Source organism: Rhinopithecus roxellana, chromosome 3 (genome assembly GCF_007565055.1).
Source record: "Rhinopithecus roxellana isolate Shanxi Qingling chromosome 3, ASM756505v1, whole genome shotgun sequence".
Taxonomy (NCBI): domain Eukaryota; kingdom Metazoa; phylum Chordata; class Mammalia; order Primates; family Cercopithecidae; genus Rhinopithecus; species Rhinopithecus roxellana.
The window spans coordinates 18,716,889-18,729,457 of NC_044551.1; the positions used below are offsets into that span (position 1 = coordinate 18,716,889).

General features: G+C 38.7%; 1 protein-coding gene across 2 annotated transcripts in view; it reads left to right on the top strand.

The window, feature by feature from the left end:
• GHR (growth hormone receptor) overlaps positions 1–12,569 on the top strand; it is a 350,856-nt gene that overhangs the window by 147,223 nt on the left and 191,064 nt on the right. For both annotated transcript variants that reach the window (XM_030927287.1, XM_030927288.1), the window contains exon 2: positions 6,353–6,433. In XM_030927287.1, the coding sequence (XP_030783147.1) occupies positions 6,364–6,433 (70 nt within the window). In that variant the 5' untranslated portion in view covers positions 6,353–6,363. The remainder of the gene's footprint in view (positions 1–6,352; positions 6,434–12,569) is intronic.

Genomic DNA, 12,569 nt, shown 5'->3' on the forward strand with positions numbered 1-12,569 from the left:
ATATGAATTTGGACGCTAAATTTTAATCATAAATACTTGATCTGCATTTACATTTCATAAAATGTAAAGCTTAAAAAGTGGGTTCATATATCCAACCTGTTCCAAATAGACTTACATATTTAATTAAATTTAAGTTGTCATTAAATTCCTCAATTGTGTTAGCCACACTTTAAGTGCTCAATCGACACCTGTGACTTATTGTAACAGAATTGGTCAGTGCAGGTATGTACCATATATCCTTATTTTATAAAATTGGAGACCTAGGTTGGATGTGGTGGCTTATGACTATAATCCCAGCACTTTGGGAGGCCAAGACGGAAGGATCAAGTGAAGCCAGGAGTTAGAGACCAGCCTGGGCAACATAGCAAGACGCTGTCTATAAAAAATATATATATATATATCTAGGTGGATTAGCACATGCCTGTGTTACAAGCTATTTGGGAGGCTGACGAAGGAGGATCCCTTGAGCCCAAGAGTTGGAGACTGCAGTGAGCTATGATTATGCCACTGCACTGCCAACCTGAGTGGCAGAGTGAGACCCATGTCTCTTCAAAAAGTAAAAATACAAATAATATAACAAATAAATAAATAAAATTGGAGACCTACTATATGTACTACTCCCAGAAGTCTTTTTCCCCCTCACACCTTACACATTTAAAATTCCCATCCTGCATTCCCCACTGGATCTCCAAGAGGAGAGAAGTCTCAGCAAAAGTAGTTCTATCAAAACTGTCTGTGAGCTTTTCTTTCCTCATTCATAGGAAGGAAATAAATTCACCTAAGGCATTTTGGATCTGACCATTTTCCAAATTATCATCACCATAAAAAGTTGGTAACAACATGAATTCTGAAAGCAAGCAGTGCTAATGAAAACCAGCAGTTTTAAATGCCCTTTTGGGTTAACCTCTTCCTTTTCCTGTGCTATATTATTGGAAAACCTTCACCAAGGAGATCAATTAGATTCAGTTTCACAATATTTCTTAGTAATTAGTGCTGGCATTTACTCTTCCCATATATTAATATATTAATATCACACTCCTAAGGATGCTTCTAAGGATACTTTAATCACTTTAAAAAAAAAATACTTGATACAAATTAGAGGGTGTCTGTTATTTTAGGTGGTGGTTTGTTTTATTTCCACAAAATTAGAAACCAGATATAAGCATATTTTTCCCTGTGTGGGTTAATAAACTTTTTTTTTTTTTTTGGAGACAGAGTCTCACTCTATTGCCAGGCTGGAGTGCAGTGGCGCGATCTCGGCTCCCTGCAACCTCCGCCTCCATGGTTCAAGCGATTCTCCTGTCTCAGTCTCCCGAGTAGCTTGGACTACAGGTGCACGCCACCACACCCAGCTAATTTTTGTATTTTTAGTAGAGACGGGGTTTCACCATGTTGGCCAGGATGTTCTCAATCTCTTGACCTCGTGATCCACCTGCCTCAGCCTCCCAAAGTGCTGGATTACAGGCATGAGTCACCATGCCTGGCAAATAAACTTTTAATATAATTGTTGATGAAGTTGTTATGGAGACTTGTCACCATAATAGTCTAGTCTTCTCCTTAAATTCACGTGATACTCCTCATCTCTATGTAGCTCTTCCTCACCTTCAGTAATGACCTCCCTTGTCTCTCAATCTTTGGTCTCTTACCTTCAACTTCCCACTAGTCGTTTCTCACATTTCCAAAAGTCTTGTAATTGCCTTAAAACACCAAGTATCCGAAGCAGTCCTATGACCGTCTCCTCCCGCTAACCAACTCAGATCCCCAAATCCTGATTTCTTTCACTAGCACTATCTCTCATCCACACATACCCAGTTATTTGTGACAGACATGTCTCTATCATCTCTCATATCCAATCATCACCAAATCTTGTCAATACTTCTCAGTGATATTAAGTTAAGAAGGCATGAAGGGCAGCTGTAACCTAAGGAAAACCCACTTTTGCACCAAATCTCTAGTGACTTTCTGATCAATCTGAGTTGAAAATGCTGTTTTAATCTGGTCCTACCTCACCAATCTAATTTTATGCCCTTTTATTCGTAAATTTGAACCTTGTTCTCTATTCACTAGCTTCCTCAGAATATTGTCCAAAACATACTCAGAATTCATACTCATATCCAGAACATTTGCTCTGAGCTTTTACCATACAAGTTCACCATAGTTTCTCTCCCTTTTCCACTCTTATCTGTCATCTAGTTCTAATTTTAAGACTGTCAGTTCAATACCTGATTTTTCCCTAGTCTGACCTTCTATTTTCAGGTATGCCACTTCTTTTCACAGTTTCATGTGTTTGTACTGCCTTATTCTTGAACAACCATGATTTTGATTGCTTTTGCATTAATCACCATAGTGCCTTGCTCAGTGCTAGCAGGAACTAGTAGTTTAACAAATACTTGCTAATTATAAATTAAAGAAAATTAAACATATTGGTTTCTTTGTCAGGAGTTGGTTATAGCATGCTGGAAAATGTATTATATCTAACCCTCATCTTTTCTCATGTGTTTATAAATTGTTTTATGGCCAAAGAATAAGTTAGTATATCATGGGCCTAATTATGTAATTTGGAGGCCTCCTCTGCTGGGCAGTCTACAGATTTAAAATTCATGCCAGCTGCATTACACTGGTTTTGAACTTGCTTTTTCTTGAGAAAGATGGGAAGCAGGCAAAATGCCTCAGGCTTTGAGGTGGAAATGGTATGAGTTCCATTATGCAAGAATAGAAGCCCATTTTTTATCCCGCCTGCTGAAAATCTTGCCATGAGTCTATAGTCAAAGAATGTGTAAATATCAAAAGAAATTTAGAGAGGGAATTTCCCTCGGAAAATATTGCAAGCTTAAAAAACCCAGGGAGCTAAGGTTCAATTTAGTAGATTCCTCTGAACAATGCCATCCTCTGCTTAGATTATTATAGAACCTCTTATGACAGCATTTGAGTGGACTGCTGTGTCTCTGGATTAATAGGTACAAGTAATAAGTTTAGGTACCTGGGCAAAAAGGGTTTGGTGTAGGGGAATAGATGGGACTTTCTTTTTCTCACATCTGGCATATCATTACATTGTAATGTTAGATAACATTAAACTTCCGAACTTCATGTGTCAGCACTGTGACCTTTCCTAGGGACGTTTTATCTCAGCTAGAACCTAATAGAGAAGGATTCCCTCATCTAGAAGGTGCCATGTGGGGCTCTGCAAAGATGACGTGGACTGCTTACAATCCAATTGAATGTCACATCTTGTGGCCTGGCTCATGTGAGGACCCTAGAGAGAGTTCTGCAGAGGAGTGCAGAGGGGCTACTTTTGGAGTCATTCCCACTGAGCCAACATCATTGGAAGAGAAGGGGAAGAGTTAGGTTCTAATAAAGCACTTAGCTTCTGCTGAATCCATCCACGTTTCTTTATCCTCCTCCTGGCCCCTGGTCTTAGTTAGAGTTGGGTCCCTATGCAGTGTTCCAGGAAGCAGTAAACTGCACTCACCTCCTATTTGGGAGCATGGCAATTTTAAATATTATTTTCTGCTGTAGGAGTATGCAAACAGATGTCTGGTTAATTTTGTGTTAAGGATTCTTGTTTGTTTTTTTGTTTTGATAGAGCACATTCTATGGACATATGTTCATATGTTCAGCTTGTATAATTATAGTTCCTTTTTTTTTTTTTTTTTTTTTTTTTTTTTGGAGACTGAGTCTTGCTCTGTCGCCAGGCTGGAGTGCAGTGGCACGATCTCAACTCACTGCAACCTCCGCCTCCCTGGTTCAAGCGATTCTCCAGCTTCAGCCTCCCAAGTATCTGGGATTACCAGTATGCACTGCCATGCCCAGCTAATTTTTGTATTTTTAGTAGAGACGGGGTTTCACCGTGTTGGCCATGATGGTCTCGATTTCCTGACCTCGTGATCCACCCTCCTCGGTCTCCCAAAGTGCTGTAATAGGCGTGAGCCACCGCGCCCCACCTAGTTCTTTATTTGGAAGAAGTGAAGCTAATTTGCAGGCAGCTGCTTTCAAAAGTTTCGGGATTGGAGGAAGGTCATCTACTATTCAACTGAAGCAAATGGCATTTGTTTGTGGCATCTGCCAGGTATCCTTGAGATGTCTGAAAAGGTGACTTCCAAACCAGAGGATGCGGCCTTCTGAGAAACGCAAACCTGTTCACACCCTTACTCAGATGGGAAGCAAAAAAGGCTGCCTGGGAATTGGGGATTTACTGTTATACCCTGACATAGAATAGCAAGTGCTACTGGAAACTTCTTTACCTGACACTAAGTGTCTTGGGAGATAACAAGTAAAATTAACACTGTATACAGCATCCAGTTCCTCAGTGTTTTCTCCACTTAAAAAGAATCAGCTGGGCACGGTGGCTCATACCTGTAATCGCAGCACTTTGGTAGGCCAAGGCGGGTGGATCATTTGAGGTCAGGAGTTAGAGACAAGCCTGGCCAACATGGTGAAATCCTATCTCTACTAAAAATACAAAAATTAGCTGGGCATGGTAGCACACACCTATAGTCCCAGCTACTTGGAAGACTGAGGCAGGAGAACCACTTAAACCTGAGAGGCAGAAGTTGCAGTGAGTCGAGATCATGCCACTGCACTCCAGGCTGGGCAACAGAATGAAATAAAAAAAGAAAAAAGAAAGAAAGAATCAAATTCAAAGCAAATACTTAGTTACCAACAGGATTGCATTTTTAGCCTATAACATCTTTTTTTAGCCTTTTAATATGTTTCTGCTGGAGGTTTTCAGCTTTGATTACATAGCCTGTTCACCTAGGAGTAAAGAACATTGGGAGGGAGAGATGCTCAGGGTTCTCATTTGCAAAGTAGATAAGGATGATGCAAGGCCGTCAGCTCAAGGCCTTCCAGGTTAGGAATTAAAAACATGGATGTTGTAAAAACCACAACTCATATTTATTTGAAATCTCACCATTGACAAAGTGTGTTCACCTGCATGTTTACACTCAATCCTATGAACGACTCCATGAAGCAGTGTATGGAGGAGAGTTCCTCATGCATGTGGGTTTGCACATGGGGATTCAGATGCAAGAAGATATTTAGTTTACATAGAGATATGTTTTTTATTTTAAGAACATAAAATTATATGGAACAAAAAAAGATAGGTCCTCTGCTGTCTAGAAATTACAGTACATCAAGAACTTTATCCCTATGTAGAATTACACAGCCATTGCCGGAGGACCACATCTGTAGGCCCATGAAAACAAACATCTTTGCTCATTATTTCAGCCTGATTAGGGATACCATGAAGGGCTATTCCATTAGGTCAGGTTTGCACAGTAATAAAAATGAAGCCAGTAGAGGTCCTGGTGGAGCTCCTGGTATGATGATAAGTGTCTGAGTAACTTGTAAATAGTGCAATTTTATGGAAATATTGCAGCTAAGCTTTAAAGTAGTTGGCATTAGTTGTTAGACACAACAACAGCTCTACAAAAGGCAATATGCTGAGTTCGTTTTCAAATAGCCCAAACTTGCCTCAAAAGATCCAGGATGTGAACACCCTGGTATATTTTTTCTAGAAAAGCTTATTTCCTTCCTCCAGATAAAGGTGTATGGTCACTAAGGTGTGTGCTGACAGATGTGTTGATCTCCTCTCTCTGTTAAACTGAAGGGCTCCAGGTGTGGCCACACTGGGCTTCTAAATGCCTAGCAAAGCCACAGATGCATCCCTCTTGGTGTCTGAGGTGTTCACATTCCTAGGTCTTTCAGATCTGTATTCCTCATGAAAATAAAAACTCTCTACGATACACTCTGTCCTTGTGGGTTTTTAGTTTTACTAGGGAGTTTTTGTTTTCTTTTGCTTCCCGCCTTCTTTCTGCTTCCCTTCTAGTTAAACCTCTTTAGGATGGCTCATTAGCACTTTGTTTTGAGTGTGTTGAGCTCTTTTGTTCACTGGGAAACAGATTTATGAAATGTTACTATTACCGTGATTGTTCTGTTTTTCCTTTTATGGCCTGTCTAGCTCAAGGCCCCGTGCTTGCTGATACTGCTGACAAGGTTTTCTATTTCCAGATCAAATTAAAGTAAACCTTACCGGACCTGTTACTGAAACTGTGCATGGGGGTCATTTGCTGTGAGGTGTTTCTATGGCTTTGAGCCAGGATGTGAACATCTCTAGTGTTCATGTTATTTCCTGAGACGAGTACTCACGGGAAGTAGAATTTATTACAACCTGCTGTTTGAGTTTATGAAAAGTAGGACAATATGAGACTCGGGGCAATGAAAGACTTACTAGGATTCCTTCTGGAACTGATTTGTCAGTGCATTCATGTCTTACCCAGTCTTTAAACAGTATTTCATGATAATGGTCTGCTTTTAATTGCTGGGCTTTACCTTACCCTTTTTGTGATTGCAGGTCCTACAGGTATGGATCTCTGGCAGCTGCTGTTGACCTTGGCACTGGCAGGATCAAGTGATGCTTTCTCTGGAAGTGAGGGTGAGTTCTGCTTTTCCATTTCCACCCTCAGTGTTTTGAAACAACACTGAACTGTATTTGTTACATCCAAGTTTTTTGGATGATTTTATTAAAAGATGCAAGTTTTACATAGCGGCAAATAGGAAACTTGACTTAACTTTAAAATCAGAAACTAGTAGGACTTTTCCGTGGATGTTTAGGAGGAATGCAGTAGTCAGTCAACTTTGGCATCTGGTGTTTTCATGTCAAAAATTAATGCTACAAATCATGCTGAGGACATTTATGTTGAAGAAAAGCCAGGTCTCTTGTTCTCAGGCTCTGGGAGAGATATTGAAGTTACACTGAAGGGTTATTAGCTTACTGTTCACTCAGTTCATTTGTGACTAAGGATATCTAGTCTATTTCCAGAGCTCAGAATTCAGGCTTGTTAATCATATTCTCTGAGAAAGGAAATTGCAGGTTTCAAACAAATTTCACCTCTCACTCTCTGGGTGATTGCCATTTGGCTAAGTTGAGGGAAGAGACACCTGAAATAGTTGAATGATATACCCAGAAATTATGAGCTTCCTTCCCCATCTCTATAATTCTCCCTCCCTTTTTTATATCCCTCTCCTGGTAGAGAAGTCTCAATGTGTATAAACTATGTTTCTTAGCAGACCTAACTAAAACAAGGAAGAGTAATGGAATGGAAAGGGGAAAAGTGCTCTCTAAAGGGTGGTGGAAGACTTTTTTTTTTTTTTTTTTTTTTAATGAGTACTTGATACTTTTCCTTGCCTGTGCTTCTACAGAAGAAAGAAACAATGTATTTCTCCCATGCTATGACACTGAATTTAGTTGTTGCTTTAAGAGTTTCTGACTCCCCTTCTCACCATTCAGCTCATGTTGGAAAATACAGTTTAACAGCAGACTTAGCGCCTTAAGATGTCCTCCCTGACCTTCTAGCCAAAAATAAATCCGTAGTAGTGAGCTGCTGAGGGTGACCAGAGTCACTTAGAAAACGAGAAGAGTAAAAGATGTTATTTTATCTCTTAAAGCAATTTAAAAATATTTATAGAAAAGAGTCATAGTTGTTTGAAATATTTTTTGGTCTCTCTGGTGTTATAATGTCAACATTATGCAAGTCAAACATGGAGAGAATTGCAGGCTCCATTTCAGCAGCTTTTCCCATGGCTGGTTTTAGACCCTGGTTCTGAGCCAAAGAATTGCAGCTGAGATCCTCTGCTGCTCCAAAGTCATGGTGGCTTAATCTCTCGTTTCTTCATTAAGGTGACTTTCACTCCACTGGGCAAGATTTGAGGAATTTAAAAAACTTGTGAAATGAAAAGTACGGCATAGGAAATCTTTAAAGAAAATTAAAAATGCATCCCCAGCTGAGAGATTAGAGCTCAAATTACATTTTAGAACTAGGAAGTCTGCACGGAGCATCTGTTTCCACTGCTTCCACATTTTACTAAACCTTTGAGTTCCTGAGTAAAGGGAAAACATCATTAGTTGCTTTTAATGCTTGCTTTTTGTTTTTCTTTTTAATAGTTTTGTTTGATTCACTTATTTGTTTAGGGAGAGCAGAATATAAGCAAATGCAGTGGTTTATACTAAACACAAATCATATATCCTACCAGTGGTTACACATAGGAAGTAATTTAACAGAGAAGAACATTTTTGTCTCCTTTTTTTTTTTTGTCTTGTTGAGCTAACCAATATTTCTTTTTCCTTTGGAATATGTGCATATTCCAGAATCCTTTCTTAAAATGATCTAAAGGTTAAGGATGGGGTATGATGTTTATGTAAGAAGGCATATGTAAGCTCATTCCAGCATGTGTGTGCATGCTTGCCTCTGTGTGTGTGTGTGTGTGTGTGTGTGTATTCTAGTTCTGGCCACTTATCTAAGGGGTTCATGGGTTCAGCCAAAGTTACTGCATAACATGACACGGGTCAGTCTCAGATGACATTTATGGGCCATGTGTTTGTTTTTCTGCCAGGTCTGGATTGTAGCCAAATCATTTTATTCTTATTGTGTCTCCTATTGAATAAGGCAGACTAAAAATGTAGTTGAAATTTTTAAAAAAGAAAAGATACTACTATTGAATTCAGTTTGGTCAGTGAAAGGTGTGGCACTGATGGGTAAGTGATCTTGGAAGCATCACCTGGAGAAAAGTCACCCAGGAGCTGGTAGAAGATGACAGACCTCTGTGCATAGGGAAGGGTGGCACTTGAGCAGGGATTTCTTGTTTGGGCAGATGAGCAATTAGAAATATACTGGCCCTGAAAGGATTTTTTTAAATTAAATCTAATTGCCCTGTGGGAAATTTAATGAGAACTAAATTTGAATAGTGCCATTATTGTGTTAGCTAAAGTGTTGTAATAGATATTTTCTGTCTCTCATCCTTAACGTGAAGCTCTCATCCTTAATATGAAGCTCTATATCTGCTCCTCAAAGCCAGTTGCATAGTCTTGAGGAGAATTTTTTATTCCAAAATCAGGAATGATCCACAATGCCTTGTTTTCAAAGGGCTTCATATGGTTGACCTGTCAACTGATTGTATCAAAATTGCTGCTGCTGGAATGATGTTACTAGTGAGAAATGTGCATAAGGATCTGATGGATAAAAGTATTCTTCCAAGGAGTGCCTGTTATAAATTAGGTCATATATCTCTACTATTTCAGTCAGTCCACCCCTGAATATACTCTTTGACCTCAGTAACCTCAGGTGGAAGTAGGCAAGCCCCTGTCTTATAGTTCAGTCTAGCTAGGACATGAGGAATGTCTTGAAATTAATGAGAGACTGTATATCTTTAAGGTTTAGATTGTGTGATGAAGAGAAATGGTCAAGATGCCCTGAAAAAGAATAGATCAAGGTGGACTAGAATAGTTAATTCAACAAATTCAATGTACTGATAATTCTTAAGAGCTTCCTATTTTCAAAGCCTGCACCTATGGCTATGAGGAATACATTGATTCTTCCCTCAAGGAACTTTTCATGGGTTAATAGATCAGGCATGTACACCAAGAATTACAATATGAGGCATTGTATATTAACTATCAAAATGGCTTGAATCACACTTTATAGAAGTGATGATGTTGGGAGGGATACCTCAGCTGTGGTGAATTACAGGTTCATGAAGGAGGCTGGCATTGTTTCAATAGAGACCAGAATGTCAGGCTTAAGATTTTAAAAGGCTGAGAACAGAAGGCTATTATAGAAATAACTTATGCAATAAAGCAACAACATAAGCAGAAGTGTACAGATGTAGATATGAGATGTCCATGGAGAACAATTCATTCACTTACTGAGTGTTTATGTATATATATATATGGCACTGTCTAGTCAATGGATGGTTCTATTTTAGCATTTAACATTCAACGAATATTTCTTGAGCACTTACTTCATGGAAGGCATAGGATTAATTTGGCCAGGGTGTGTGGTACATAGGTGCTATATTTGTAATTATTCTCCTTGGAAGCAAACTTAGGTCAGTAGGTTTGAGTCAAATTATAGAAGGCCTAGAGATAGCAAAGGCATTATGGAAAAGGCAAGACTTGCTGGGCCCTTGAAGAATCGGTAGCATTTGGAGAGGAAGAAAAGAAAGAGGAATTGTATGCCATATCCAGCAAGTAATGTTGGAGGCCAGAGAAAAGTGCTACCTGCATGATGGAATAGTTTGTATGTGTGATATTTATATGTAACATATATAATACTTATGTATAATATTTATATATATTTACCTATAACATATTTATATTTGTATGTAATACATAAACTATATCTGTACATATATACATATATGTGTGTATATATATGTACACTATATGTATATAGTATGTATATATATGCATGCCAGTTTGGTGTGGCTTATAGGCAAAGCACATAATTGACATCACTCAAATTCTGCAAAAGGTGTTATATCATTCTACACCCTTCAAGGTAAGAGACTTAGGAATGAGAAGCCACATCCTAAGGGAACCGAGAGCCCCAAAATAATGTTTTCTGTATATTTTGAACATTTTTCATAAACCTATGCACACTGACAAAACACTTACTTGAAAGAAAAGACACTCCTGTTCTCATTGCTATCAGATAGGAGATAATGGCACAGTGGACAGAACAATTTACTTTTTCAAATAAACTCTATCCCACTACAGGTGAAGTTCCACAGAGCCCTGAGAGGATGTCAAGACATGTCGGATATATTTCATACAAGTATCAGAGACATGGTTTCAGTTAGTAAACAGTAATGAATGCATCTGTTAAATGTGTTCAAGAATGAACAATTCAAGGCTTTCCATTCACAGTGAAGATGGGGAGAAAAGCCACAGAGCTTTTGATTGCTGCTGTCTTGACCATCATCCAGAGGCAAGAAGAAATCTTATGGTGTGTTCTAGTGCCATGGACTGCGTCCATGTACATCAGCAATCCTCTGACCCCTTGTCCTCCTGATATTGCAGACTTTATTTGATGTTGGAGTTCAGCAGGTCACAGCAAGCTGGGTTAATCTAGATGGTGCCAATGTAGATAATGACACAAAAAAAGTCTTTCAAGAAGCTTTTATTAAGTCATTTTACAGATTCAAGGAGGAATTTTATGTATTTATTTATTTATTCATTCATGCATGCATGCATGCATTTATTCATCTTTTTCTTTTAGAGATAGGAACTCGCTCTGTTGTGTAGGCCCCAAACAGTTCTACTAGCTTCACACAATCCTTCTTCCACCTGTAGAGTAGCTGGCATTATAGGTATGAGCCACTGTGCCCAGTCCAAGGAAGAATTTTGAATGTATATTCCTGCCTTTAAGGAGCTCACAGTCTTTAGAAGAGAAAACAGACAAATAAACATAATTTAATTGTGATCCTCTTAGGTTACTAAAGGGTTTTAATCTAGGTAATAATACTGTTAGATTTTTACTTTGTCAATAATACTACTAATAGAATAAAAGTGAATTCAAAAGGGATGAATTAGAGGAGGAAGGTGATGACAATAGGTCAGGAGAGAGATTAAGTGTGGCAGGGGTGATAAAAAAACAGATGGATCACAAACACAGGGATGTTAGGAAGACAGAATTACCAGTACTCAGAGTCCAATTAAACTATGGATTTTTTTTTATGAATTAATTCTTTTATTGACTAATGCACTTACCACACAATGTAGAAACAGCTTCATCCATCAGGACCATTATTGTCAGGCTTGCAAGCATTGTTTCCAAAGTTTACAGTGAAGTTCAATCTTAGATATCCATAGTTAAGCAAGATAGACCAGTGAATCTTATCCTTCCCATTACCTTCCTCTTCTTATATGTAAAGATCATAGACTTTAAATTTATTATTATTATTATTATTATTATTATTATTATTATTATTTATTATCATACTTTAAGTTCTAGGGTACATGTGTATAATGTGCAGGTTTGTTACATATGTATACTTGTGCCATGTTGGTGTGCTGCACCCATCAACTCGTCAGCACCCATCAACTCGTCATTTATATCAGGTATAACTCTCAGTGAAATCCTCCCCCCTCCCCCCTCCCCATGATAGGCCCCGGTGTGTGATGTTCCCCTTCCCGAGTCCAAGTGATCTCATTGTTCAGTTCCCACCTATGAGTGAGAACATGCAGTGTTTGGTTTTCTGTTCTTGCGATAGTTTGCTAAGAATGATGGTTTCCAGCGGCATCCATGTCCCTACAAAGGACACAAACTCATCCTTTTTTATGGCTGCATAGTATTCCATGGTGTATATGTGCCACATTTTCTTAATCCAGTCTGTCACAGATGGACATTTGGGTTGATTCCAAGTCTTTGCTATTGTGAATAGTGCCGCAATAAACATACGTGTGCATGTGTCTTTATAGCAGCATGATTTATAATCCTTTGGGTATATCTCCAGTAATGGGATGGCTGGGTCATATGGTACTTCTAGTTCTAGATCCTTGAGGAATCACCCTACTGTTTTCCATAATGGTTGAACTAGTTTACAATCCCACCAACAGTGTAAAAGTGTCCCTATTTCTCCACATCCTCTCCAGCACCTGTTGTTTCCTGACTTTTTAATAATTGCCATTCTAAGTGGTGTGAGATGGTATCTCATTGTGGTTTTGATTTGCATTTCTCTGATGGTGAGTGATGATGAGCATTTTTTTCATGTGTCTGTTGGCTGTATAAATG